At 37.7% G+C, this 26,228-nt stretch overlaps 1 protein-coding gene across 1 annotated transcript in view; it reads left to right on the forward strand.

Annotated features, from left to right (window-relative positions):
• The first annotated feature begins 1,243 nt into the window (after nt 1–1,243).
• Nucleotides 1,244–26,228, forward strand: part of dgkzb (diacylglycerol kinase, zeta b) — a 31,919-nt gene continuing 6,934 nt past the window's right edge. The window contains exons 1-26 of the mRNA XM_079808735.1: nt 1,244–1,530; nt 3,936–4,921; nt 10,359–10,467; nt 10,657–10,752; nt 10,919–10,996; nt 11,081–11,137; nt 11,213–11,281; nt 11,362–11,433; nt 11,977–12,093; nt 13,973–14,044; nt 14,129–14,227; nt 14,310–14,392; nt 14,468–14,528; nt 19,803–19,916; nt 20,883–21,023; nt 21,475–21,553; nt 21,668–21,723; nt 21,817–21,879; nt 22,675–22,748; nt 23,065–23,176; nt 23,261–23,460; nt 24,585–24,685; nt 24,830–24,909; nt 25,547–25,616; nt 25,789–25,829; nt 25,919–26,109. Of these exons, the coding sequence (XP_079664861.1) occupies nt 3,984–4,921; nt 10,359–10,467; nt 10,657–10,752; nt 10,919–10,996; nt 11,081–11,137; nt 11,213–11,281; nt 11,362–11,433; nt 11,977–12,093; nt 13,973–14,044; nt 14,129–14,227; nt 14,310–14,392; nt 14,468–14,528; nt 19,803–19,916; nt 20,883–21,023; nt 21,475–21,553; nt 21,668–21,723; nt 21,817–21,879; nt 22,675–22,748; nt 23,065–23,176; nt 23,261–23,460; nt 24,585–24,685; nt 24,830–24,909; nt 25,547–25,616; nt 25,789–25,829; nt 25,919–26,109 (3,173 nt within the window). The 5' untranslated portion in view covers nt 1,244–1,530; nt 3,936–3,983. The remainder of the gene's footprint in view (nt 1,531–3,935; nt 4,922–10,358; nt 10,468–10,656; nt 10,753–10,918; nt 10,997–11,080; nt 11,138–11,212; nt 11,282–11,361; nt 11,434–11,976; nt 12,094–13,972; nt 14,045–14,128; nt 14,228–14,309; nt 14,393–14,467; nt 14,529–19,802; nt 19,917–20,882; nt 21,024–21,474; nt 21,554–21,667; nt 21,724–21,816; nt 21,880–22,674; nt 22,749–23,064; nt 23,177–23,260; nt 23,461–24,584; nt 24,686–24,829; nt 24,910–25,546; nt 25,617–25,788; nt 25,830–25,918; nt 26,110–26,228) is intronic.

Here is a 26,228-nt window from a genome sequence, read left to right on the forward strand (position 1 = left end):
AACGACACGAGTAATTAACGACAGAATTTTTAAGAAAGTGTTGTAAATGAGGTTTTATTTTGATATCATGTTGACTTTAACAACGGGGTGTTCCCTACAATAATTTGTTTAGCAATAAAATGTCAATCAAAAGACAAATTAGTAAATAATTCATATAAAGCTGGGGTGTGTTTCTACACAAAAAAAGTGGTTCTTCAGCGGTTCTTCAGAGGTGCTATATAGCACCTTAGTCAAAGAACCGGTGAAGAACCTCTGAAGAACCGCTGAAGAACCACTGAAGCACCAAAATTGGTGCTATATAGCACTAAAAAAGGTTCCCCTATGATTACGAGCCAAGAACCATTTTTGGTGCAATATAGAACCTTTTTTTTTTTAGAGTGTACATCAGGCGAAGTTCGCAGTGACTAAGGGACATCCAGGCAGGTTTGGTTGCCATGATGTCCCACTCCATGGTAACGGCCAGCAGATCTCTCTCCCCCATCACTTAAAAGACAGTAATTACTTCCACACAGTCGCCAGCTCAGAAGTGCTCCCAAGAACAAGGGGCACGATCAAGTGGCTCATATTGACACTCAGTATTTAAAGTAAGACTGATAATATACGAACAAAACTGTGATGTTTGTTATAGGTTGAATTGATATTCAAGCGCATTCACCCCTCACCCATGTTCTCTTGCGCTGATCCATAATGCAACAGCACAAGGGCCTTGAAATGGAAATGACACGTATTGTGCTTTTGGGGTGGAGTGGCATCGCCGCGTCGTCCTATTAGGGGACCTGAATAGACACAAGGTGTCCTCACTAAAGCCATCATCTTTATGATTAGCTTTACAATGGTTAAAAAAACGCTGTGCTGTTTAAACCCGATACTGCTTTCATGGGTTAAACCTCATAGCTCATATTCACAGCTGTGGGTGTTGCATGTCGCAGGTCGTTTTGCGCCAGTATGGGTGCTATGTCCTCTTTTTCTTGAGCAATAAGCATAACGGTTTATTTTAAACCGGAAGCAGCTTTGCAAAATGTTCACGAGGGAGATCATTATCATAAAAGCATTAATTGTGTTCCTGTAATGTGCACCTGGCGTCTGCCCCCATATGTGCCAGGAAGACTGTGTGACATGATCGAGGGCTCTAGAAAGTGATCGTGGCAGGAGACGTCTGTGCTCGTGTATGTCTTGCACAAACTCCCAGGGTTAAGCTGATAATTGGTCATTATTTTAAACCGGAGGCTTCGATGCACCCTGCATTCCCTCCTACCGTCTACCTCCTGCCTAGTCGATGGCTCTTTCCTCTGTGATGTGTGCTGCTGCTTCCCAGAGCCGGGTTGTTTGTGGGTGGATGTTTCTCTTCCTGTAGGCTTGAGTTGTGTGTAGTTCATCTCCGTCTGTGTGCTGTGTTGTTGTTGTTTGTGTGTGTGTGTGTGTGTGTGTGTGTGTTGGGGGAGGCTGTCTCACCTGTTCATCTCTTGGACTTTCTCTGTCAGTTCACTGTGAGGAGACGGTCAGGGAAGGAGACGGGAGCTAAACTCTCAGGTCGTATAATGTCTTTTTGTTGTTGTTGTCGTATGTTGACTAATACTTGGAGAGAAGCTCAGAGTTAAGCTTTAGAACTTTTGTTTGTACTGTTTTGTATTTGTTGTATGTGGACATTTAGCAGTGAGTGAGCTCAGTTGTTGTTCTTATATTGAGTACTCACTTTCTTTGCATAAAGCTTTGTGTATTGTAAATCTATTTAAATGTAGCAGATATAATAGTAAAATGATATGTACTGAGTAGTGCAAATTCTTAATTATATTGAGAAATAGTATTATAAATTTGCAAATGTAATATTTTTTTATTTTGAATACTATTAAAAAGTAAATATAGTAATGTAATTAAATAAAATAAAATAATATTTATACAAATAAAATATAGTAAATAAAATAGTAATTTTATATTATTATTTTTATATTGAGAAATAATATATTATAAATGAATTATTATTATATGTAAATTATAATTTATTTAAATTATTATAAATCTATTTAAATGTAGCAGATATAATAGTGAAATGATATGTACAACTGAGTAGTGCAAATTCTTAATTATATTGAGAAATATTTATTTTATTATGAATACTATTAAAAAGTAAATATAGTAATGTATGTAATAAAATAAAATAATATATTAATACAAATAAAAGATATTGTCATCATCATTATCGAAATCATATTATATTATAAATTAATTATTATTATATGTAAATTATAATTTATATAAATTATGAATTTAAATTATTATAAATCTATTTAAATGTAGCAGATATAATGGTAAAGTGATATGTACAACTGAGTAGTGCAAATTCTTAACTATATTGAAAAATATTATTATAATTTTACAAATCTAATATTTACGTTATTATGAATACTATTAAGAAGTAAATATAGTAATGTAATTAAAATAATAATAATAAAACAGAAGAAATATTAAATAAAATAGTAATTTTATATGATCTTATATTGAGAAGTAATATTATATTTATAAATGAATTATTATATATATATATATATATATATATATATATATATATATATATATATATATATATATATATATATATATATATATATATATATATATATGGAATAGTAAATTACTATATATAATAGTCAATTTTATATATGTATATATATATATATATATATATATATATATATATATATATATATATATATATATATATATATATATATATATATATATATAATCTCCCTTAAATTTTAATTCTTATTAGAAATATTTAAAATAGTCTAAGGCTGTGCTTTTTAATTAAATCTGTTGCCACGTAAACAAACAGAACCTAATCATCATGTAATCAGTGACGAACAATCGTGATATTATTGTCCCTCTTTTTAAGATTTCGTTGGAGATAATCAAACTCAGACTTTGGGTTTAAGTGCATCTTTTGTTACTAAATGAACCCACTTCATTATTTACATATGATTGCTAAAGATGATGCTGAATGTAATTAGTCTTGATTGAGTCTAACTTCCTTACCCTGCCTGATGAGCAAGAACAGCAGTTTTTTCTATGGAGACGTGTTTGGTGCAGACACACGTTCGTTTTAGTACAAATTACAATGATTTATTCATGTCAAAATATTTCTACTGCAATGTACTGTCACCCCTACTGTAGTACAATACCATGTTTAGTGTACAGTACTTGAGAAAAGCAGTATCATTCCTTACCCTGAGAGTTTTGTCTAGGTCATATCCGCCTCTAAATGAGATGAGACTAGTTACGTTGCTATAATTAGGACAGGCAGTCACTACTGAAGGGTCAGAAAGTCCTTATAATCTGCCCCGGACATCCCCGTGTGATAATCAGGGCGTTCATGAGCTGCGCAGAGCTTCATTTCCTTGAGTGCCTTTCACGTCATTATGGCATGATGTCATCGCCCGTGGATTCACAATGCACCTTTGTGGACTACTGGCTTTGCTAGTATTAACACGATTTGGAAGGCAAATTGTCCTGGCGTAAACCCCTGGAAAATCTGTGCTAGGACAGGCGGAGTTAGCTTTCTGCATTCATAACAGTGTTAATGACTCACGTCTAGTCGTTCCTTCTGAAAGAACCGGCATAGTGTGTGATGTGCTGTGGATGCTGGAGTCGCCATCAGGCTTTTTAACTAAGCCAACCAAAAAGACATCCTTGGTAGACCAGATTCACTAGCTGCTATTCATGCTATATTAAGTCGTGTTGTTGATGAGGTGTTTTAGCAATGTCATTTCCTAAATTTGATGATGTTGGGAAGCATTGGCTTGTATTGGGGCGAGCTAGATTATCTCGATTTTAAGGATTAGCTTTAAATCTTGGTCAATGGAGGTCAGTGTGACAAGCTTTCTGTAGTTTCAGAACTTGCTTAATCTATGCTGACAGGCTACATTTTCAATCAACAGCCTCAGGGGGAACATTAGAAAGGGAACTGTAGCCACCTTCCAGCCACCATGGACACTTTTTTCAGACGACATTTTAAGAGGAAGGAGGCAGGAGAAGCCGTGCACGATGGGCATGTACCTGAACCCTGTCGACACCGGAGGCCGAGCATTGCAGTGCCAACCAGCCGTGCCCGTCGGCGCTCCAGCGTTGGCCTTCCGTCCTCTGCGTTGTCCCAGCGACGCCGATCCAGTGTCCAACTTCAGGCATTACCCCGAATCGCTAGCAGTCAACCGGTACAGAAAAGCAGTGGAAGGCGCCGCTCCAGCACCACCACCCCGAAGGCCAATCCTCGCTTTGCCGTACGCCGGAAAAAAGTAGGCAAGCTCCGCAATATAGACACACACCTCCTGGGCCCTTCCATGCTGCTGGCCAGCCTGATTCAGATGACAGAAGAGGAGGAAGAGGACGAGGAGGGTCGTAGTCCACTCCCGGGGCAGGTGGAACTCAAGGGCAGCTGCCAGAAGTTCAGGAGTCACACGGATGTGCTTTTTTTAGAGGGCGACAGTGACAGCGATGACTCCAGCGGGCACTCGGATGAGAGTCACCTCTCAGGGCTGCGCAAGGGCCACCAGGAGGAGGCCAGTGTGTCAGACTGGGAGATCAAGGAGTCCTCTGTCTTGTGCCAGCAGGACTGTCTTCCTCTGGCTGTGGTGGCAGAGCGTATCCAGGCCCACCCGCTGATGAGAGTCCCACGCTGCCTCAGGAGGAACTCGTCACATTATGGCCACGCCGAGACGGGCCAGCACGTCCGCTACTGCCGCAGCAGCCAGAGGAGGCGCCGCCGTCGGGTCTCCACCATCTCGAAAGCGGGAAGCCCCTGGCCAGGAAGAGGCCTGCCGCTGCCTAACCGAAGAAGCTCCACCTGCAACAGGGCTCAGGCGACTCTCACTCCTCTCTTGGGAGCTTATTACGATCCCAGTCTGGAGTCTTGGACTGGATTCTTGTCGTATGTAAAATTCAATTCAATTCAATTCAAATTTATTTGTATAGCGCTTTTCACGATACATATCGTTTCAAAGCAGCTTCACAGAAAATGCAGAAAAAATATTTTCTGTTGTTGGGTCTAATTGTAATTATATCATGTTGTGCTCACAAATTAGATGACATTAGGACATTTTTCTGTAGGATTTCATAACATTTTCGTACAATAACAAAAACATCCATTAAAGGGGTCATGAACTGCATTGTTTTATAGTGTTTCCCTAAGATTTTTACATTTAAAAAAATCATAATTTAGATATAAAAGGCATTTTTACTACCCTGATTTTAGCCCTCTGATTTGAACGCTCTGTTTGAAGGGGCATGTCTGCTGTGAGACTTCAGTGTAAACGCCCACTGCTGTGATTGGCTGCTGCGAGACTTCAGTGTAAACGCCCACTGCTGTGATTGGCTGCTGTGAGACTTCAGTGTAAACGCCCACTGCTGTGATTGGCTGCTGTGAGACTTCAGTGTATACGCCTACTGCTGTGATTGGCTGCTGTGAGACTTCAGTGTAAACGCCCACTGCTGTGATTGGCTGACATCTTTCCATATGAAATAGCTAGTATTACACGTGGAACTCTCTCGAAAACTTTTAGCACTTTTTACTAGTAGTGGGAAGTTCGGATCATTTTACTGACTCGGATCTTTGAATCTCGTTCAGCAAAAGGAACGTAATTTCGTTAATTTCGTTCATTTCAGCGGAATCTAATTAAAATGTTACATGTTACATTTTTCAACACATTTAGAACTTTTGGAATAAAAAATTAAATCGTCCAAATCGTCCTTTCTTTTGTCACCGTGACAGCCTCATATGTAAATTAATACATGTATCCGGAAACAGAAAAGATTAGTTCATCTTTCGAGTCTCGGTTCGAGTCATTCGTTCATCAAGTCCCAGCCCCATAGGCTATGCAGTAACCGGAAACAGAAAAAATTAGTTCATCTTTCGAGTCTTCTCGTTCGAGTCGTTCGTTCAAGTCCCCATAGGCTGAATGCAGAAACAGAAAAAATTTGTTCATCTTTCAAGTCTTCTCGTTCGAGTCATTCGGTCAAGTCCCCATAGGCTGAATGCAGAAACAGAAAAGATTAGTTCATCTCTCGAGTCTTCTCATTCGAGTCTCGTTCTTTTTTCACTTGACGCTTCCTGGTTCAGTGTCTCACAACATATACATTACAGTCGTATTATTGACTGCATCTTGTAATATGTTTATTATTATGAAATCATCAGAATATATGTGCAATAAACCTTTGTTATGCCTATCCGTTCTAAACAACCAATTGTGTCCAGGCTTCATAGGAAAATAAATTATTATACTAGCTAAAAAACTGAAATAAACAAACAAAAAAACGACTCACTTGTTTGCAAGGAATTGTGAATTAACCATAGACTGTAAAGGAATTAACTCATTTCTGTATCCAACGCGGCTGTCACGTCACGTGACAAAAGAACGAGACTCGAGAGATGAGCTGTTTCTGCATTCAGCCTATGGGGACTTGAACGAACGATTTGAACGAGAAGACTCGAGAGATGAACTAATCTTTTCTGTTTCCGGTGACTGCATAGCCTTGCCTATGGGACAGGGACTTGATGAACGAATCACTCGAACCGAGACTCGAGAGATGAACTAATCATTTCTGTTTCCTGTACAGAACATATGGGAGGTTGCGAATGCGCAGTCAACACAAAATGAACGAATCGCTCTCTGAGACAACCCGTTGTTCTCGAGTCATATTAAAGATTTGTTCAAAATGAACGAATCGTTCATGAACGACACATTAGACATCACTACTTTTTACTATTACAGCTCTCAAGGTTAACTAACTAACTAACCAACTAACTAACTAATCAACTGTTGATTATAGCATTCAGTCACAGACATGTTGAGCGCAGTGAATGCAGTGATCTGGTCATTGCAACTTGATTTCACACTAACGAATGCTTTTTTTCATAACTTACAGTGCAAACACAATGTAAATAAAGATTAGTTTATTATAATGTTAGTTTTGCTTTTGAGTCTAGAACTCACCGTCACAGATAAACTCGCTCTGTTTGATTGACAGCTCCATCGATTGCAAAGGGAGAGTGTTCTTTGATCACTTTCTAGATTAAATTGAATCACGGTTTAAATAACAGATTATTTTTACCCTACTAAGAGATACAATGTATTGAGAGTTTAGTCACAAGTTTGATTTACTGACACAGACAAAGATGAATCATTACATATCAGAAATCACTGGTCTCAGATCAGGCATTAGGATTAACACACGGTTATTTGCATGGTGTGGCATTACTGTTGAGTCCATATCGTAAAAATCTGTTTGCAAAGCCATAATTGTGACTGATTTACCAAAGAATCCACAGTGAAATGTACCAAATACAAATAAATAATGGTAAACAGAGACATTCACATTGTTGCAAATGAATACCCACCTTCCTAGCATTAGGATCTTTTGGAAGGTAATGTTATTTTTAGTCCGTTCATCTCTCCTCGTCATCTCACTAACACGCCAGTGGGCGGGGCCAAAGTTGCAATGATGAAGTAGGCATTGATTTTCTTCTGCTTTTACCTATCATAGAAAGGCACATTCCACAGTGAGTAGTTCTCTCTGCTTGGTTACAATAAAAGCTGTTTTTGGACTAACAAGAAGTTTTTAGTTCTGAAACTTAAAGGATATTCTTATAGTATGATGACCACTTAATATGCTCAAGGAAAATTTGATTTCTCAGTTCATGACCCCTTTAAAACACAAAGGCTGCATCCAAAAATGTAGGCAGCTTGCTGACTTGTTGCCTCGCTGCCAATCAGTCAAATGACTTTGCAGGCAGCGTTTGCATTCAAAGGTACCTCACGAAACTGCTTTCAGATGGGCTCCAGAGGCAGCATAATGGTCTGAAGTATAAAGCGCCTGAGCAAGTATTTAATTACTACAATACTAATTTCTCACTATAGATATGAAATAAAAAAAGTTGAAAAGGTTGGTTAAAACAAACATTTACACACAAACTGTCACGGCCTGCCAACCACAACTTTCAGATGCTATCTTTATTTTTAGCTCAACTGCCATGGAATTGAAAGACCAATATAGTGAGATGTCATCATTCAGATGAAGGTATCTCAGTCTACATCAATCTGCATACATTTTAAAACGACGGTTTCGTTTCCAAAAGCTCTCCGTCCACACTAGCATTTTCAAGCGTTTTTCAAAAGTTGCTCGTCCACACTGAAATGTCTGAAAACGCTAAATTCACCTTACTGCACATGTGTAAAACCTCACCGAGATGATACAGATGGAACAATATACAAGAAAGTTATCGGGCAATTCTTCTGGCGGGATCATTTTATTTAGAAAAATATCTCACCATTCACTGATGCGCCCAGGTCGCACTCACTCACTACTGTTTGGCCTAAAACGCAACTGCTCTCATGTTTTGCCACAGGACAGCAAATGCGAGTGAATTTGGTCATCTTTGCAGGACTGCGATATGAAGAGTGTACAAGTAACATTTTAGCAACTGTGTGAAATAGCACACAACAGGCACAATACCGGTATAAACATGAATATCTATCGGTACAATATGCGTCACATGACTAAACATTCACCATCGTTTTCAAATACCTCTGTTTTTACAAACCATAGCCAAAGAAACTGATCATGACCTAGGTCCTTAAATCTGGCCCTTGAGGGCCACTGCCCAAGGGTTCAGCTCCAACCCCAATCAAAGACATCCGAGTAAGCTAATTCACAGTTTACTGGAAACTGACAAGTAGATGATCAGGGTTTGAGCGAAAATCTGCAGGGCAGTGGCCATCCAGGACTGGATTTGAGGAACCCAGATGAATGCTTTGTTTGGGTACATTATGAGAAGACGGTTTCTGTTACAAATGCAGTTAAAGTTGGTTAAGTAGTTGGTTTAGGCTTGTAACATGAAGGGTGCATTCACAACGACAGTGACTATATCGCTGAAGGTCAAGAAGTTGCTGAATCATGTGATTGTACAATTGCTTGAACCTGAACTCTGCTCAACTGTTGTTTTTGCACTCTTATTCCTTCCCTCAGGTCATTTTGACACAAAAGATTTGAAAAATCGAGTGTTCGTCGGAGTCAGGGCTTTTGTCGCACTTGCACCACGAATACACACAAAAAAATTGACTGGATTCGAGGAGTTTATGTGGTTGTCACAAATCCTGCCCTCACGGGACAATTTAAAGTATAATTGTAGGGCTTTGGGTCATTTTGACCCGCAGCGTGAAGGATTTGTTCCAGGGTGCGAGGGAAGGATGAAGGTTAAAGATGAATGACATCCGGCCACTTTGCCACTGCAAAATGCTGTCAGTGTGAACGCCCCTAAAGAGTTCATATTGTAATGAAGACCAAATAAATGTGACACAATGTACAGGCTTGTTGATTAGAAACTATGTTAGCCTATTATTCTCCACTTACAACCCTTTCAAGGCAATATCTTTAGTAATTTCTCAAGCAGACAAACATTTACATTGAATGCATGCAAGAGCAGGTAGTTCCCATGCAGCTTTTCATCGCATTGACCTTCTCATTCTCCGTCCCGTGGATACGAGCTCCATGGTGCTCGCTCATTAGCACAGCTACTACCATAGCGAGGTAATGTGACTCACCAACACTACTGATCACCCAGTGGGCTTCTAATCAACAGGTTGCTAAGCTTCACTGAATCGCTCTGTAGGGATTAGGACACAAAGGTCAGGGCGAGCAAGATTTTGATTACAAAAGGATTACAAAAAACCTTGGAAATGCCCCACCCAAAGTTAAATATGTGGCTATCTGCCTTCATAAAGGCATTTCCTGTTTTCTTTGCATAAACGTTATTGAAAAATGACTTGTGTAGTACTTGCATCAGAGTTCCTGTACAATGAGAGGCAACATCTGTTTCTTCTCTTGTCTAGCATGTTAGCATGAACGTTGATGTTTCTGCTCCTCTATTTTGTTAGCATTTAGCATTAACGTTGATGTATTGATAGCGCGCTCAGATTCAAAATAGAGGTGTATTAAACAGTTACATTGAGTTAGTTTTGTTTAGTATAAAAGTGTGTGGTGAATCTTGCAAATTTGGTGAGCTAAATCATGTAGGCTACGCATTCATGTGGTAGTAGAGAAAACCGATTAAAGGCAAGAAAAACCTAGAGATTTCCAAGCCATGCTCCATAATTCTTTGTGTAGGTGGCTGGTGAAAATAGTCATATTGATTGATATGGAATTAAACAGATGCAATTTAAAGAGACCCCAAGGCATTATGGTTGGAAAATGCCAGCCTTTCAGGGTAAATGCTGCACATTTTATCCTTTTTGATCAGTGCTCTATTTGACTTGGTTAAGACTTGCAGTGTGTTCAGTCTTTAATGTCACTGTCATTGTGTTTTTTCCCAGGAAAGCCATTGCCAAGGCTGGTGTGCAGGATAACGCGGCCCAATCCGGCGCCTTAATACCTGCCAAATGTGAACCCAACAAAGAGATCTGCAACACCGTGGATTGGACAGTGAGTTACTAACCTGTATTTTAACAAGTTCCCGTTAAAGGCAACACTTTTGAAGGCAAAGTTCCCAAAACTTTTCCATTAGATTTCTCATCCGTCTGTGTGGCGGTTGGCAGTAAACTCCCCTTTCCAACTCATATCACATAATCATTCATCTTTTGTCACTTCTTACTGGTTAATTGTCTTCCACAGGAAAATGCCCAGTTTGGTCAACACGTGTGGTTTGAGACCAGTCCATCTGGAGATTTCTGTTACGTGGGGGAGACGTATTGTTTTGCAAAGTCCCTGGTAGATGACCCATCTTTTTATTCTTAAAACATACAGCAAAATGAGTTGTTTATACTAGTGTGCCTCTATAATCCAGCATACGAGCTCCCTCTACTGGTCAGATGTTGTATGCACATATTCAGATGCATTGGTACTATCGCCAATTGTTTCATTTTCTTTTTCCCAGCAAAAATCTCTTCCACGGCACAAATGTGCATCCTGCAAAATAGCTGTTCACACTGTATGCATGGATCAGCTGGAGAAGGTTAGACGTCTGTTGCAAAACTGATTAAAAATTACCATGTATTAAAAAAATATGTATCTCAACAAAGGAAATTACTGTCCACAGATTAACTTCAGGTGTAAGCCATCATTTAAAGATCCAGGGATGAAAAATGTCAGAGAGGTAAGACTTTTTGTCCCTTAAAAACAAGCTTCATTGTATTATTTTGTTAAACAACTGAGATAGTTTGTGTTTCAGACTCCAAACATGAGACATCACTGGGTCCACAGGAGACGGCAAGAAGGAAAATGCCGGCAATGCGGAAAGGTCAGTGCCACACTCATAAAATATGAAACGTGTAATCATCCAGAAAGCATTTGTGGCCTAATTTCAGTCTCCTTCCTCAGGGTTTCCAGCAGAAATTCTCCTTCCACAGTAAAGATATTGTGGCCATCAGCTGCTCATGGTGTAAGCAGGCAGTAAGTGTTGCACATCTGATCTGAAATCAGTTTTCTAAAATGGTTGGTATATACAAGTATACTACCATTCAAAAGTTTGGTGTTTTTAAAGATATTAATAGTTTAATTCAGCAAGGATGCATAAAATTGATCAAAAGTGACATTAAAACCTTTCATTGTTACAAGTCAAATCAAAGAATTCTGAGAGAAAAATATTACATTAATACATCAACATTAATAAAATAATAAGAAAATGTTTCTTGAGTACCAAAATCAGCATATTAGAATGATTTCTGAAGGATCATGTGACACTGAAGACCAGAGCGTCTGAAAATTCAGCTTTGCATCACAGGAATGAATTACATTTTAAAATATGTTAGATAGAAAACAGTTATTTTTCAATTGTGATAATATTTCACAATCACAATATTACTTTTTAATCGTGTTTTTGATTGAATAAATTACCAACTTCTTCCAAACGTTTGAATGGTAGTATATAAAATGTTGACACATTTTCAAATATAATAAAATGTATTTTAATGCACTTTGATATGTGTCTTACAGTATCACAACAAGGTGACCTGCTTCATGCTGCAGAAAATCGATGAGACGTGTTCTCTCGGCGCACACGCGGCTGTCATCATCCCTCCAACTTGGATCATCAGAGTCCGCAGACAGCAGGTACCATCTGACCGGAAGAGAGCTGGCTTTATTTGTTTATTTATAAAAAAAATTTAGGATATGAACATCACAATTACATTGGATGAACCATATGCATTTGCTTGAGTGTTTTAATTTTCAACACCTGTCCACGAGAGGCTTTTTAGAAGAAAAAAAAAACCCAGTAGTAATAATAACAATGCTGATAATAAATGTAATAATGACAATGCTAACAATAAAAGTAATAATAACAATATTAATAATAAAAGACCCATTCAAAAGACACATGACTCCGTTTTGTCTGGAAGTGGTGTTTGTTATATTCTGGTCCTATTAGGACCTCAATCTAAATTTTTCAATGTTTACAATATTAATGTGAAAAAACAACCTTTAAACAAACTCTAAACTTTTGAATGGTAGTTTACATGGACTTTTGATTGCTTCTGACAAATTAAAGACAAAATATGTTAACATAAATATCAGCAAAGCAATTGGAACAATAAACTTAAATTGGTCAAAAGTGAATGCAAATAAATGCTGTTTTTTAAAACTTTCTATTCATAAAAAAATGTGGATAAACGTGTGGTTTCCTCAAAAATATTAAGCAGCACAACTCTTTTCAGCAATGATAATAATAATAAATGTTTCTTGAGCAGCAAATCATGATTTCTGAAGGATCATGTGACACTGAAGACTGGAGTAATGATGCGGAAAATTCAGCTTTGCCATCACAGGAATAAATTACATTTTAAAATATATTCAAATAGAAAACAGTTATTGTAAATTGTAATATTATTTCACAGTATTACAGTTTTTACTGTATTTTTAAAACAGTATGATACTTCAAATACATTTAAAAATCTTACCGACCTCAAACTTTTGAACGGTATGCCTATATACACTATATTGCCAAAAGTATTGGTACACCATTCCAAATCATTGAATTCATGTTTTTCAATCACTTCCATGGCCACAGGTGTATAAAATCAAGCACTAGGCATGCAGACACTTCTACAAACATTTGTGAAAGAATGGGTCGCTCTCAGGAACTCAGTGTATTCAAGCGTGGTACCGTGATCGGTTTACATCTGTGTAATAAGTCCATTCGTGTACGAGTCTGGGTTTGGTGGTTGACAGGATAATGGTACTTGCCTGACTGCATTGTGCCATGTGTAAAGTTTGGTGGAGGGGGGATTATGGTGTGGGGTTGTTTTTCAGGGGTTGGGCTTGGCCCCTTGGTTCCAGTGAAAGGAACTCTTAATGCTTCAGCATACCAAGACATTTTGGACAATTTCGTGCTCCCAACTTTGTGGGAACAGTTTGGGGATGGCCCCTTCCTGTTCCAACATGACTGCACACCAGTGCTCAAAGCGTCGGTCCATAAAGACATGGATGAGCGAGTTTGGTGTGGAGGAACTTGACTGGCCTACACAAAGTTGGGATGAATTAGAGCGGAGACTGCGAGCCAGGCCTTCTCATCCAACATCAGTGCCTGACCTCACAAATGAGCTTCTAGAAAAATGGTCAAAAATACATAAACACACTCCTGAACCTTGAGGAAAGCCTTCCCAGAAGAGTTGAAGCTGCAAAGCGCGTGTCAACTCCATATTTAACCCTACGGATTAAGAATGGGATGTCATTAAAGTTCATGTACATGTAAAGGCAGGCGTCCCAAAACTTTTGGCAATATAGTGTATTTATATCCTACAAATAAAGATCCAAAGTGCTAATAGTGATGTCATTTTGATGTATTGTTATGATGCATCGACTGACAAAGTCTTTCAGACAGTTTTATGTTTTTATCAAAGTGAAAATAGGTCATCTGCAGTTCAAATGTAAACACATAAATGAATATGAACCTATAAACCTGTATAATCTGACCTCATCATACTGTTTACAGGCATCATTAAAGAGCAGTAAAAGAAAGAAGAAAACATCTCTGAAGGCCAAACCCAGCAAGAGAGCGACAGAGGTAGCAAACACCATTGAACTACTTTGACTAAAAGTGACATATATATACCATATATATGATGAGATTTTTATATTTAACTCTCAGCATGATGGCAAATGGAAGCACTTTGTCGTGAGGCCGATGCCTTCTCAGCTCATGAAGCCTCTGCTGGTGTTTGTCAATCCGAAGAGTGGCGGAAACCAGGTCGGAACCGACACACAGAGTTTGTATTGCATAGAAACGTTACTTTACAGCCACATAACAGCACTTCTTCTTTACTATGAAGGGAACCAAAATCATCCGCTCTTTCATGTGGTATCTGAACCCCCGGCAAGTGTTTGACCTGACTCAGGGAGGTCCGAGAGAGGGGTAAGAGATGATAGATCATTCTTTCTTTCTTCGCTCTGAGCGTGTCCTCTTACAGTTTCTCTTCTTCTTTTGAAGGTTAGAAATGTACAGCAAAGTGCCCAACCTGCGTATCCTTGTTTGTGGCGGAGATGGAACGGTTAGTCAAATATCTATGCTTTTATCTAGGTAAAATGGGATTGTGGGTAATATTATTGCTGCTCATACTGTTTATGCAGTATGTGCACAGTATGCAAATTATCCATGCTCTCAACATGATCTTCATTATCAGAACATTACAGCTTTTACATATCAAATAAATGCAGTCTTGGTGAACCTAAGAGACTACTTTCAAAAACATAAAAAAGTCTTAATTATTCCAAAATTTGTCTGTAAGTGTATACACACTTTTTATATAATATGTAAAATATTTACTTGAAACTGACTCGACTTAAAATAAAATTGAATTGTATTAAGCATCAAGACTATTTGGTGAAGCTTAATATATGATCATATATAATTAAATTAGGTTACACATTTGAAAATATTTTATTGCAGTATCTGCGCAGTATTCAAATTTCCCCACAATGCAGTGCATTATACAGTACCTTCAGTGTGACTAATGAAGCAGACGTACTTCAGCCATGATTCATGAATAGTGCACCAATTATGCTTTTTTGAATATTGCAGTGTAATATAGCTGTTTGTAAAACGTTGGGTGTATGATAGGGCCCAATAACTTTATTTGTCGTCTTTAAACTAAACTTTGCAGACCTTTGGTCTTGATGTTTATTATATAACAAATGTATCTAATATAATAAAACAGCGCTGCGTTACCCCACATACACATGAGCGGAAGAAGCGGACGTGTCGTCTGCAGCATTATAAAAGCTCAGCGAAATCCAGCTGTCATCAAGCTAGTGTTAATTTTTTCACCTATTTTTAATTTAGTCTTAATCTTGTGCCAAATGTCATATTTAGTCATTCACATATCTTTTTTTGTTAGTCAAGTTTTAGTCGACTAAAAGTCTCGTCGTTTTAGTCTAATTTTAGTCAAAAGACAACTCAAGGTATCTTAGTCAAGTTTTAGTCAACTAAAAGTCTCATCATTTTAGTCAAAAGACAACTCAAGGTATCTTAGTCAAGTTTTAGTCAACTAAAAGTCTCGTCATTTTAGTCTAGTTTTAGTCAAAAGACAACTCAAGGTATCTTAGTCAAGTTTTAGTTGACTAAAAGTCTCGTCATTTTAGTCTAATTTTAATTCAAAAGACAACTCAAAGTATCTTAGTCAAGTTTTAGTCGACTGAAAGTCTTGTCATTTTAGTCAAAAGACAACTCAAGGTATCTTAGTCAAGTTTTAGTCGACTAAAAGTCTCGTCATTTTAGTCTAATTTTAGTCAAAAGACAACTCAAGGTATCTTAGTCAAGTTTTAGTCGACTAAAAGTCTCGTCATTTTAGTCAAAAGACAACTCAAGGTATCTTAGTCAAGTTTTAGTCGACTAAAAGTCTTGTCATTTTAGTCAAAAGACAACTCAAGGTTTCTTAGTCAAGTTTTAGTCGACTAAAAGTCTCGTCATTTTAGTCTAATTTTAGTCAAAAGACAACTCAAGGTATCTTAGTCAAGTTTTAGTCGACTAAAAGTCTCGTCATTTTAGTCAAAAGACAACTCAAGGTATCTTAGTCAAGTTTTAGTCGACTGAAAGTCTCGTCATTTTAGTCAAAAGACAACTCAAGGTATCTTAGTCAAGTTTTAGTCGACTAAAAGTCTCGTCATTTTAGTCTAATTTTAGTCAAAAGACAACTCAAGGTATCTTAGTCAAGTTTTAGTCGACTAAAAGTCTCGTCATTTTAGTCAAAAGACAACTCAAGGTATCTTAGTCAAGTTTTAGTCGACTAAAAGTCTCGTCATTTTAGTCTAATTTTAGTCAAAAGACAACTCAAGGTATCTTAGTCAAGTTTTAGTCGACTAAAAGTCTCGTCATTTTAGTCAAAAGACAACTCAAGGTATCTTAGTCGAGTTTTAGTCGACTGAAAGTCTCGTCATTTTAGTCAAAAGACAACTCAAGGTATCTTAGTCAAGTTTTAGTCGACTAAAAGTCTCGTCATTTTAGTCTAATTTTAGTCAAAAGACAACTCAAGGTATCTTAGTCAAGTTTTAGTCGACTAAAAGTCTCGTCATTTTAGTCAAAAGACAACTCAAGGTATCTTAGTCAAGTTTTAGTCGACTAAAAGTCTTGTCATTTTAGTCTAATTTTAGTCAAAAGACAATTCAAAGTATCTTAATCAAGTTTTAGTCGACTAAAAGTCTTGTCATTTTAGTCTAATTTTAGTCAAAAGACAATTCAAAGTATCTTAGTCAAGTTTTAGTCGACTAAAAGCAGGGGTGGTAAAAGTACTCAAAAGTTATACTCGAGTAAAAGTATATATACCTAAATAAAAAATGACTCCAGTAAAAGTAGAAAGTCCTCCATTCAAACATCACTTGAGTAAAAGTACAAAAGTATCCAATTTAAAACGTACTCAAGTACCGAAAGTAAAAAGTAAATATTCAAATTAACTGTAAATATCAATAATTAAGCAGATCAATTGTTTTGGGAGTGATATGCAATGCTTCAATTGAACAAATGATAAGATTAGATACTGCAATTAAGAATTTGTTAGATTTGCAATCATAAGAGACAATGAAGCAACTTAACACAGTATAGGGGTTGAACTTAAAATAGACATGCTCCATAACATTAGCTGCATCAAACAGAAGATGTGCAAGATACTATTAACTAATTTAAAATTAATTCAAAAGCCATAACCACAATGACATATTACTTAACAATTAGTTAATAGTGATGTGCCTCAACAAGTAAAGTCATGACATAATGAAACCTTTGCAAATCGTTATCTAATGATTAATTAAAGCAGACAACTGGAAATTGAAATACATGGCTTTGACCCATTGTGATAATTAACAGATTAATTTACATTTATTAGTTAATATAATATGTTATTAGGGAATTAATACATTGTCATATTTAATTAATAGAAATTCATGTATTACTTAACCTATTAATCATTTAGAATGTTCATTAGTTTCTGATGCAGTAATCATTAATAAATGGTTTAGTTCTTCATGAGTCATACATTAACTCTTGATTATCTGTGCATTAGTTAAGCACGAATTAATGCATATTATTGCCCACGTATTGTAAAGTGTTACTGATGCTTTCATAGTGTGCCGCGAAAGAAAGAAGTTTGGGAAACACTGAGCTAATGTTAGTGTGGCAAACCTAGTCAGCTTTTCCAAGTCTAGCCCCGACTGGATCATCCATGACCGATCGACAGCATGCAGGGAGAACCAGTTTACTAGCTTGATTCTCTCCTGCACCCACGTTTTTTGTTGGTTTGGAAAGCAAGTGTAATAAATACTTGGAGCGGGCATGGGGAAATGTATTGGAGTAAAAAGTAAACTTTGTCTTTAATATTGTAGTGGAGTAAGAGTGAAAGTAGATGCAAATAAAACATACTCAAGTAAAGTACAGATCCCCGAAAAAAGTACTTAAGTAAAGTAACAAAGTATTTTTACTTCATTACTTACCACCACTGACTAAAAGTCTCGTCATTTTAGTCAAAAGACAACTCAAGGTATCTTAGTCAAGTTTTAGTCGACTAAAAGTCTCGTCATTTTAGTCAAAAGACAACTCAAGGTTTCTTAGTCAAGTTTTAGTCGACTAAAAGTCTTGTCATTTTAGTCTAATTTTAGTCAAAAGACAATTCAAAGTATCTTAATCAAGTTTTAGTCGACTAAAAGTCTTGTCATTTTAGTCTAATTTTAGTCAAAAGACAATTCAAGGTTTCTTAGTCAAGTTTTAGTCGACTAAAAGTCTTGTCATTTTAGTCAAAAGACAACTCAAGGTATCTTAGTCAAGTTTTAGTCGACTAAAAGTCTTGTCATTTTAGTCTAATTTTAGTCAAAAGACAATTCAAGGTTTCTTAGTCAAGTTTTAGTCGACTAAAAGTCTTGTCATTTTAGTCAAAAGACAACTCAAGGTTTCTTAGTCAAGTTTTAGTCGACTAAAAGTCTTGTCATTTTAGTCTAATTTTAGTCAAAAGAAAACTCAATATATTTTGTGGCAAAATAAGTTACATAAAATATATATAACCTGCATAATGTATGTGCCACAACACCATAGCTAACTGGTTGATTTACAGCGTAGATGCCTAAATTCAGCATTAGCTTGAGACGATGGGGACAAATATCGATTTCAATCTTGATTTAGTATGAATTCATATGTATATAGCCTACTGTACATATAAGGAAAAATAAGTTAAATTATATTTGCTTGCATTCATTGCTATTCACTATTATTAACATTTTAAAATTTCACAAATAAGTAAGCAGTTATGATCTACAATACTTTTTTGAGCAACTAGACTACAAGTATATTGATTTAAGAGCCATACAGGCACCTAGTGGGTAATGGCATTACAAATGAAAATTTTGTATTTCCAGCCACAAAATGACTTTAATTCTCCTCTTTGCATTGGAATTCTCTATTTTAACCTTAATTACTACACTAATTGTAATATAAATAATACAAATATTAGAAGAAAAATGTTTTAAGTGGTCATTAATGGACCATACTTATTGCATAAATAGTATTTAGTACCAAAAGTTCTCCTCAAAATATTCAATAAATATTATTGAACTAAAATATAGGCTATTTATTTTAAAAATTGTTAAGGTGTATGGTCACATTTGACCACCAGAGAGTATAAGTGTGACCAATTAATAAATAAAAGAAAAACATTAACATTAATGTAAACAATTTTGCATCTCCACCACTCTCCATAATATAAGCGAAAAAGTAGAGATGATTGTAGACGAAAATGAAGAGAGATTTTATCTTAGTTCTTATTTTATGCAAAACATTTTAGTCTCGTCCTTTTTCGTCAACAATAATGCATGCTAATTTAGTCTTAGTCAGCGTTTTTGGACATCTCGTCATCGTCTCGTCTTCGCCAAGGAAAAAAAGGTTGTTGACGAACATATTTAGTCTTGTCTAGTCTGACGAAATGAACACTACGTCAAGCTATGCCTTTGTTTTGAATACGCGACCTCTAGCGGCGAAAAATGACATATTGTGGCTTTAAAATGCAAAATAATCACTTTCATTTGCGATATGATGACTATCACCACTTTCTAATGTAAATATGCAGCATAAATATTGTTTTAACAGTGTAAGTAAGTAGCTGTGCAGTATTTCATACCGATGCAAAATAAGAGCAGGAATCAAATGCACTTTATCCAAGCAAATCCTTCAAATATTGCCTAGACTGACACATCTGTTGAATTGAAATGGCTTTCATCAGGCTGACCCTGGTCAGGAAGCTCATGGGGTCCGTCACGTGTTGTGTTCTCTATATGCTCTGTTTGGACAGGTTGGCTGGATTCTCTCAGTACTGGATGAGCTCCAGCTGAACCCTCAACCCGCCGTGGCCGTGCTGCCCCTCGGGACGGGAAACGACCTGGCCAGGACTCTCAACTGGGGCGGGGTATGAACCTGAATTCTCTTGGTTGTTATGTTCTCATAAATGGATTGACTTGTTTTAGAGAATTGGGAAGTTTTTCTCCCTCTGTAAATGTATATTACATTATAAACCTCCTATATAATTTAATATAATGTCTCATTTTTCAGCATTAGGTCACTTTTTCCTATGTAAAAACAGGATTTGTGGTTTAATCCTGTTGTGTTGGTGTTCATTTGACATCTATTTGATCTGCTTGAAACACTGGTTAAACAAATTATTCCATTTTGAAATTTTGAGAATATTTCTCGTATAGAATCATGAATACACATGCAAAATTTCGACACAGATTTGTTTTGGAAAGGCTGGCCAAATGTTGTTACAACCTTTGTGTTGGGGTCATATTGGTTTCCATGCAATCTGCCAAAAGTCAACACTTTGAAAAACATTGAGTAAAAACTGAAAACAGTTATTATAGCTCGTCAAACACTAAAATATGAAATACATGAGGACTTAAAATTAAAATTAAAGAGTTGTCTTGTGAATTATCCAAGGAAAATTATGTAGTTGAGTTTCATTTGGTCAAAAGATGTTGTTGCAGCACTGAAAAGAAGTGTGAGAAATATATACAAAAATATACATATTTGAATAGCAATAAATACTACATACACAGTTTAAATAATAGTATTTATACTTGTAGTTGTTCGCACCTCAATGTGCAAATAGTCACTACAAGTAGTCATGACAAAAACTAAAATAATTGATAATATGGATGAGCTAATAAAAATATGTGGGTTAAATTGACCCCTAATACAATAGAAATATACAATAGAAATTGTTTTATCAGGTTTTTTTAGTCTCTGACTAAAGGCTTTTTCATAGTGTTGATTTTAGGCAAATTGCATGGAAACCAATAGGGGTCTCCAGTTGTACCCATGTTTTTTTTTTTAACACAAAAATTTTCTGAAAATGTGTGTATTTGTTTACCTCCAGGGCTACACAGATGAACCGGTGACCAAGATCTTGTCCCATGTAGAAGACGGCAACATCGTCCAGCTGGACCGATGGAACCTGAGCGTGGAACCCAATTTAGAGGCCAGCGAGGAGGAGAGAGATGAACACCAAACCGACAAGGTCAGCTGACACCAGTAGAGGGCGCTAGGCCTCAGCAGCAGAACACCATCCTTCCCAGCAAGCAATAGCCGTCATTTCACCGTCTCGGTTAACTATAGACCTGATATAGTCCAGCTATGAGTAACCCACTTCTAGCCAAAATAACCTTGAATTGGTTTTGCCAAAATAACTTGCGAGATGTTGGATATTCCATCATGTAAGCAAAGTCAACAGTGATTACAAGGTGTTTGGTTCTAGACTAGTCTATTCTTGGGCTAGGGTTAGATTTTCACTAACAGCCCACATTTTTCCTTGTTTTAGCCTAGACGTCAGGGCTGTGTTTGGGTGGCTATTAGACGTCTTTTAAATGCAAAATTGCTTGCTGGGTTCCGGCGTCTCCACAACAAATCAAGTTTTTTTGTGTTAAAATGACCATTTAGAGGAGCTAATGACTACTCCATGTCTATTTCAGCTTCCCATTGACGTCTTCAACAATTATTTCAGCCTCGGATTTGATGCACACGTGACATTGGAGTTTCACGAATCCCGAGGTGTGTCCACTCGCTTGTGTAATTTGAATATGGTTTGTCGAATGAAAGTTTGCATACATATAAAATCAGTGGTTTGTGGAAAGGATTCAGACGGATGTTTTTTTGTTTCCTCAGAGGCTAAACCAGAGCGGTTCAACAGTCGACTTCGCAATAAAATGTTTTATGCAGGGGTGAGTGTGTCTGTCCATTAAAGTCATGTAGATGTTTTATGTCGTTCTTTGAATAATGTGTAAAATGTAACGCGTGTGTTCGAATACATGCAGACAGCCTTCTCAGACTTTCTGATGGGCAGCTCCAAAGATCTGTCCAAACACATCAGGGTCGTGGTGAGTTGAGTTTATTTATACACACACTTTTTATGTAATATGACTCGAGTGCTTGAAACTGACTCAATTACGTCTAATTTAAATGTATTGGGCACCAAGACCATTTGTCATATATACACCAGGTGAAGTGAATAACACTGATGATCTCTTCATCACAGCACTTGTTAGTGGGTGGGATATATTAGGCAGCAAGTGAACATTTTGTCCTCAAAGTTGATGTGTTAGAAGCAGGAAAAATGGCCAAGCGTAAGGATTTGAGCGAGTTTGACAAGGGCCAAATTGTGATGGCTAGATGACTGGGTCAGAGCATCTCCAAAACTGCAGCTCTTGTGGGGTGTTCCCGGTCTGCAGTGGTCAGTATCTATCAAAAATGCTCCAAGGAAGGAACAGTGGTGAACCAGCAACAGGGTCATGGTTCATTGATGCACGTGGGGAGCGAAGGCTGGGTATCAAACGGTGTTCCCTGGTGGCTGTGGCTCTTTCAGCAGATAATGTGTCCTGCCACAAAGCAAAAATGGTTCAGGAATGGTTTGAGGAGCACAACAACGAGTTTGAGGTGTTGACTTGGCCTCCAAATTCCCCAGATCTCAATCCAATCGAGCATCTGTGGGACACACTACACACCACAGCACACCTTCAGGGGTCTAGTGGAGTCCATGCCGCAATGGGTCAGGGCAGTTTTGGCAGCAAAAGGGGGACCAATACAATATTAGTCATGTTATGCCTGATCGGTGTGCATATACGTATATACTTACAATGTTCCCTCACATGCTTTGTTTCTCATTTCTTGTCCAGTGTGATGGAACTGACCTAACCAGTAAAGTGCAGGATATGAAACTGCAGTGCCTCCTGTTCCTCAACATCCCCAGGTAAACTGACCTGGAACGGAACTGTGCACAAATATTATGTAACTATAAGAGAACATTATGAACATCCTAGTATTATTTTATGTGCTATTTGATATAGATCCTCTTTTTTTTGACATGTTTGGTCTTGAAATTTAATCAAAATGTTATACCGTCAAACCATGACCGGAAACTCGGACTGAAAACCTCATTACAAAAAGAGATTCCAAGTTCCAAATGATGTTTATTCCAGGATAAAATATAATCTAGACATGAGAAACTAGACTAGAGTTCATTAAAATAAGATTATCCTGACTGAGCTCGGCATTATGTTCGGTAGATATTGTGCTGGTACGATGCCATGGGGGAACCCAAGTGAGCACAATGACTTTGGGCCACAGAAACATGACGACGGGCTCATCGAGGTCATCGGCTTCACCATGACCTCTCTGGTGAGTTTTGGCTGTAGCTCCTTGCTGAATTTGTTAGACATGAATCCATGAATGCATCCGAATGTTGCTGCTCTCTTTCTGTAGGCAACCCTGCAGGTTGGAGGACACGGCGAGAGGCTTCATCAGTGTCAGGAGGTGATCCTGACCACATTCAAACCCATTCCTGTGCAGGTGGACGGGGAACCCTGCAGACTGGCTCCATCCATCATACGCATCACCCCCAGGAACCAGGCCAACATGCTGCAGAAGACCAAGAGAAGAATCTCTCTGCCACAACTGTACGAGTCAGTACAATCCAAACCACAGATCTATCTATCTATCTATCTATCTATCTATCTATCTATCTATCTATCTATCTATCTATCTATCTATCTATCTATCTATCTATCTATCTATCTATCTATCTATCTATCTATCTATCTATCTATCTATCTATCTATCTATCTGTCTATCTGTCTATCTGTCTGTCTGTCTGTCTGTCTGTCGTTCTATCTATATATCTATCTATCTGTCTGTATGTTTGTCATTCCATCCATCCATCCGTCCATCCATCTGTCTGTCTATCTGTCTGTCTGTCGTTCTTTAAATCTATCTATCTATCTATCTGTCTATCTGTCTTTATGTCTGTCGTTCCATCCATCTATCTATCTGTCTGTCTGTCTGTCTGTCTATCTGTCTGTCTTTCTATCTATCTATTTGTATGTCTGTCTGTCTTTCTATCTGTCGTTCTATCTATATATCTATCTGTCTGTATGTCTGTTGTTCCATTCATCCATCTATCCATCCGTCTATCTAGCTATCTATCTGTCTGTCTGTCGTTCCATCCGTCTGTCTCTCTGTCATTATATCTATCTATCTGTCTGTCGTTCCATCCATCTATCTATCTATCTTTCTGTCTGTCTGTCTGTGTCTTTCTATCTGTCTGTCGTTCTATCTGTCTGTCTGTCTATCTATCTATCTGTCTGTCTGTCTGTCTGTCTGTCGTTCTATCTATATATCTATCTATCTGTCTGTATGTCTGTCTGTCGTTCCATCCATCCGTCCATCCATCTGTCTATCTATATCTGTCTATCTTTCTATCTATCTGTCTGTCGTTCTATCTATATATCTATCTGTCTGTATGTCTGTCGTTCCATCCATTCATCTATCCATCCGTCTATCTAGCTATCTATCTGTCTGTCTGTCGTTACATCCGTCTATCTATCTATCTATCTATCTATCTATCTATCTATCTATCTGTCTGTCTGTCTGTCTGTCTGTCTGTCTGTCTGTCTGTCTGTCTGTCTGTCTGTCTGTCTGTCTATCTATCTATCTATCTATCTGTCTGTCTGTCGTTCCATCCATCCATCCAAATTGCATTCAATCCTATAGGAAATCTGACAGTTTTTTCTTCTCCTTATGGATATAGTCAGCAGCCCATCACAGAGATAGTGCAGATCCAGGTGAACCGTATCAGCATGTGTGATTATGAAGCTCTTCATTATGATAAGGAGCAGCTCAGGGAGGCCTGTGAGTATCTCTTCTCTTCTTTCTCTTTTTCACAGCTCTAAAAAGAACCTTCTCATGCACTCCTGAAAAAGCTTCCGCTTTTCAAATACGACTTAATTTAAACCAATCTTAACTTGTGTTTCCTCTTTTCTTTCACCTTCTCAGCGATTCCTATGGGGATAATTACAGTTCCCGGGAACAGTGATTTGGAGACATGTCGGCTGCATATCGAGAAGCTACATGAGGTGCTTTTCAGCTTGTTGAATGCTGGTTAGAAATGTGCCAACATGTCGATTTGGCAACAACCAAAAGTAAAGGGGAGGATCCGAAATGTCAAAGTTTGGCTTCAAGTCAAAATGAAATAAAAAGAGTCTTTACATTTTTTTTTAAATATAATAACCTGCTCCACCTCTAAAATGAATTTCCTGCTCCACTTTAACACCCATTTGGCATTTCACATTTTTTCCTTTCATGATACAAATCCAGTCCCGCAGTTTTTTAGTTTATGAAAATACTTCTTCATTCAGGAATATGTCAAGAGTTGCTATGCGACTTTAACATCGTCATTCCTGGCTAAATATTAGAATACTTCTGTGTAAATGTTCATTTTTATTTAATTTAGCTTGAAATCGGTTTCCTGTGGCGACACAAATGATGTGTTTTACCTTTAAGAGTCACTAGTTTCCATTATAATTACAGCCATTCAGGCCATGTGATGTTGTGCATGTGAAACCCATTGCACGTTGACTTCCTGTTCAATTACAGTCAGAAAAACACGTTGTGACTAATTGAACTCACACAGTGAGGCCGTTTTGGACAGGAGCCATTTTTCACTTGCACTTTCTCAGTGTGTTTTTCCTCTCCCTGTCTCTCTCTCTTTAGGAGGGGGATGGTATAAATACAGATACACTGCACATGCCAAAACTTTCACCAAAATGGTGCTTCCTGGACTGTAAGTAGAGCATTTCAAGCTTTTCGAAACAATAGTATAGAATATAACTTGGGCTTTCTGTGTTGAGTCATATTTGAGAGAATCACTGGTCTTAAAACGGTTTCCGAAAACTTTTAAGTGTGATGTTTACATACCCTATAATCACATTTTTCCCTCTTTGGTTTGATTACAGCTACGACTGCTGACCGTTTCTACAGAATAGACCGCGGTCAGGTACCTACAAAAGGGAACTTTGACGTTTTACATCTGTGTTACATGTCACACTGTGCCTTTTTACCCTACAGCATTGCATATCTCTGCAGGAGCATCTCAACTATGTGACGGAGATCTCCCAGGATGAGCTTTTCATCTTGGACCCGGAGCTGGTCACCAAGGAGACGGTGGGCACGTCGCCCGGAATGCCAGGGGCGATGGAAACTGTTGGGGGATGTTCCAACAGCTCAGACCAGTTTGCTTTTCCTGCCTGCTCTCCCGGGCCTTCTCCTCTGTGCAGGTAGATTGAAACGAGTCACTTTCGATGACAAAATGCGTGGTTCAACTTAATCAACTCATGTTGTTAGGGCTGCAAACAGCTTTTGCAGTGCTTCAAGGTGCAATTTTATGTCGCTTTTT

The sequence above is a fragment of the Gobio gobio genome (genome assembly GCF_949357685.1).
Source record: "Gobio gobio genome assembly, chromosome: 25".
NCBI lineage: Eukaryota > Metazoa > Chordata > Actinopteri > Cypriniformes > Gobionidae > Gobio > Gobio gobio.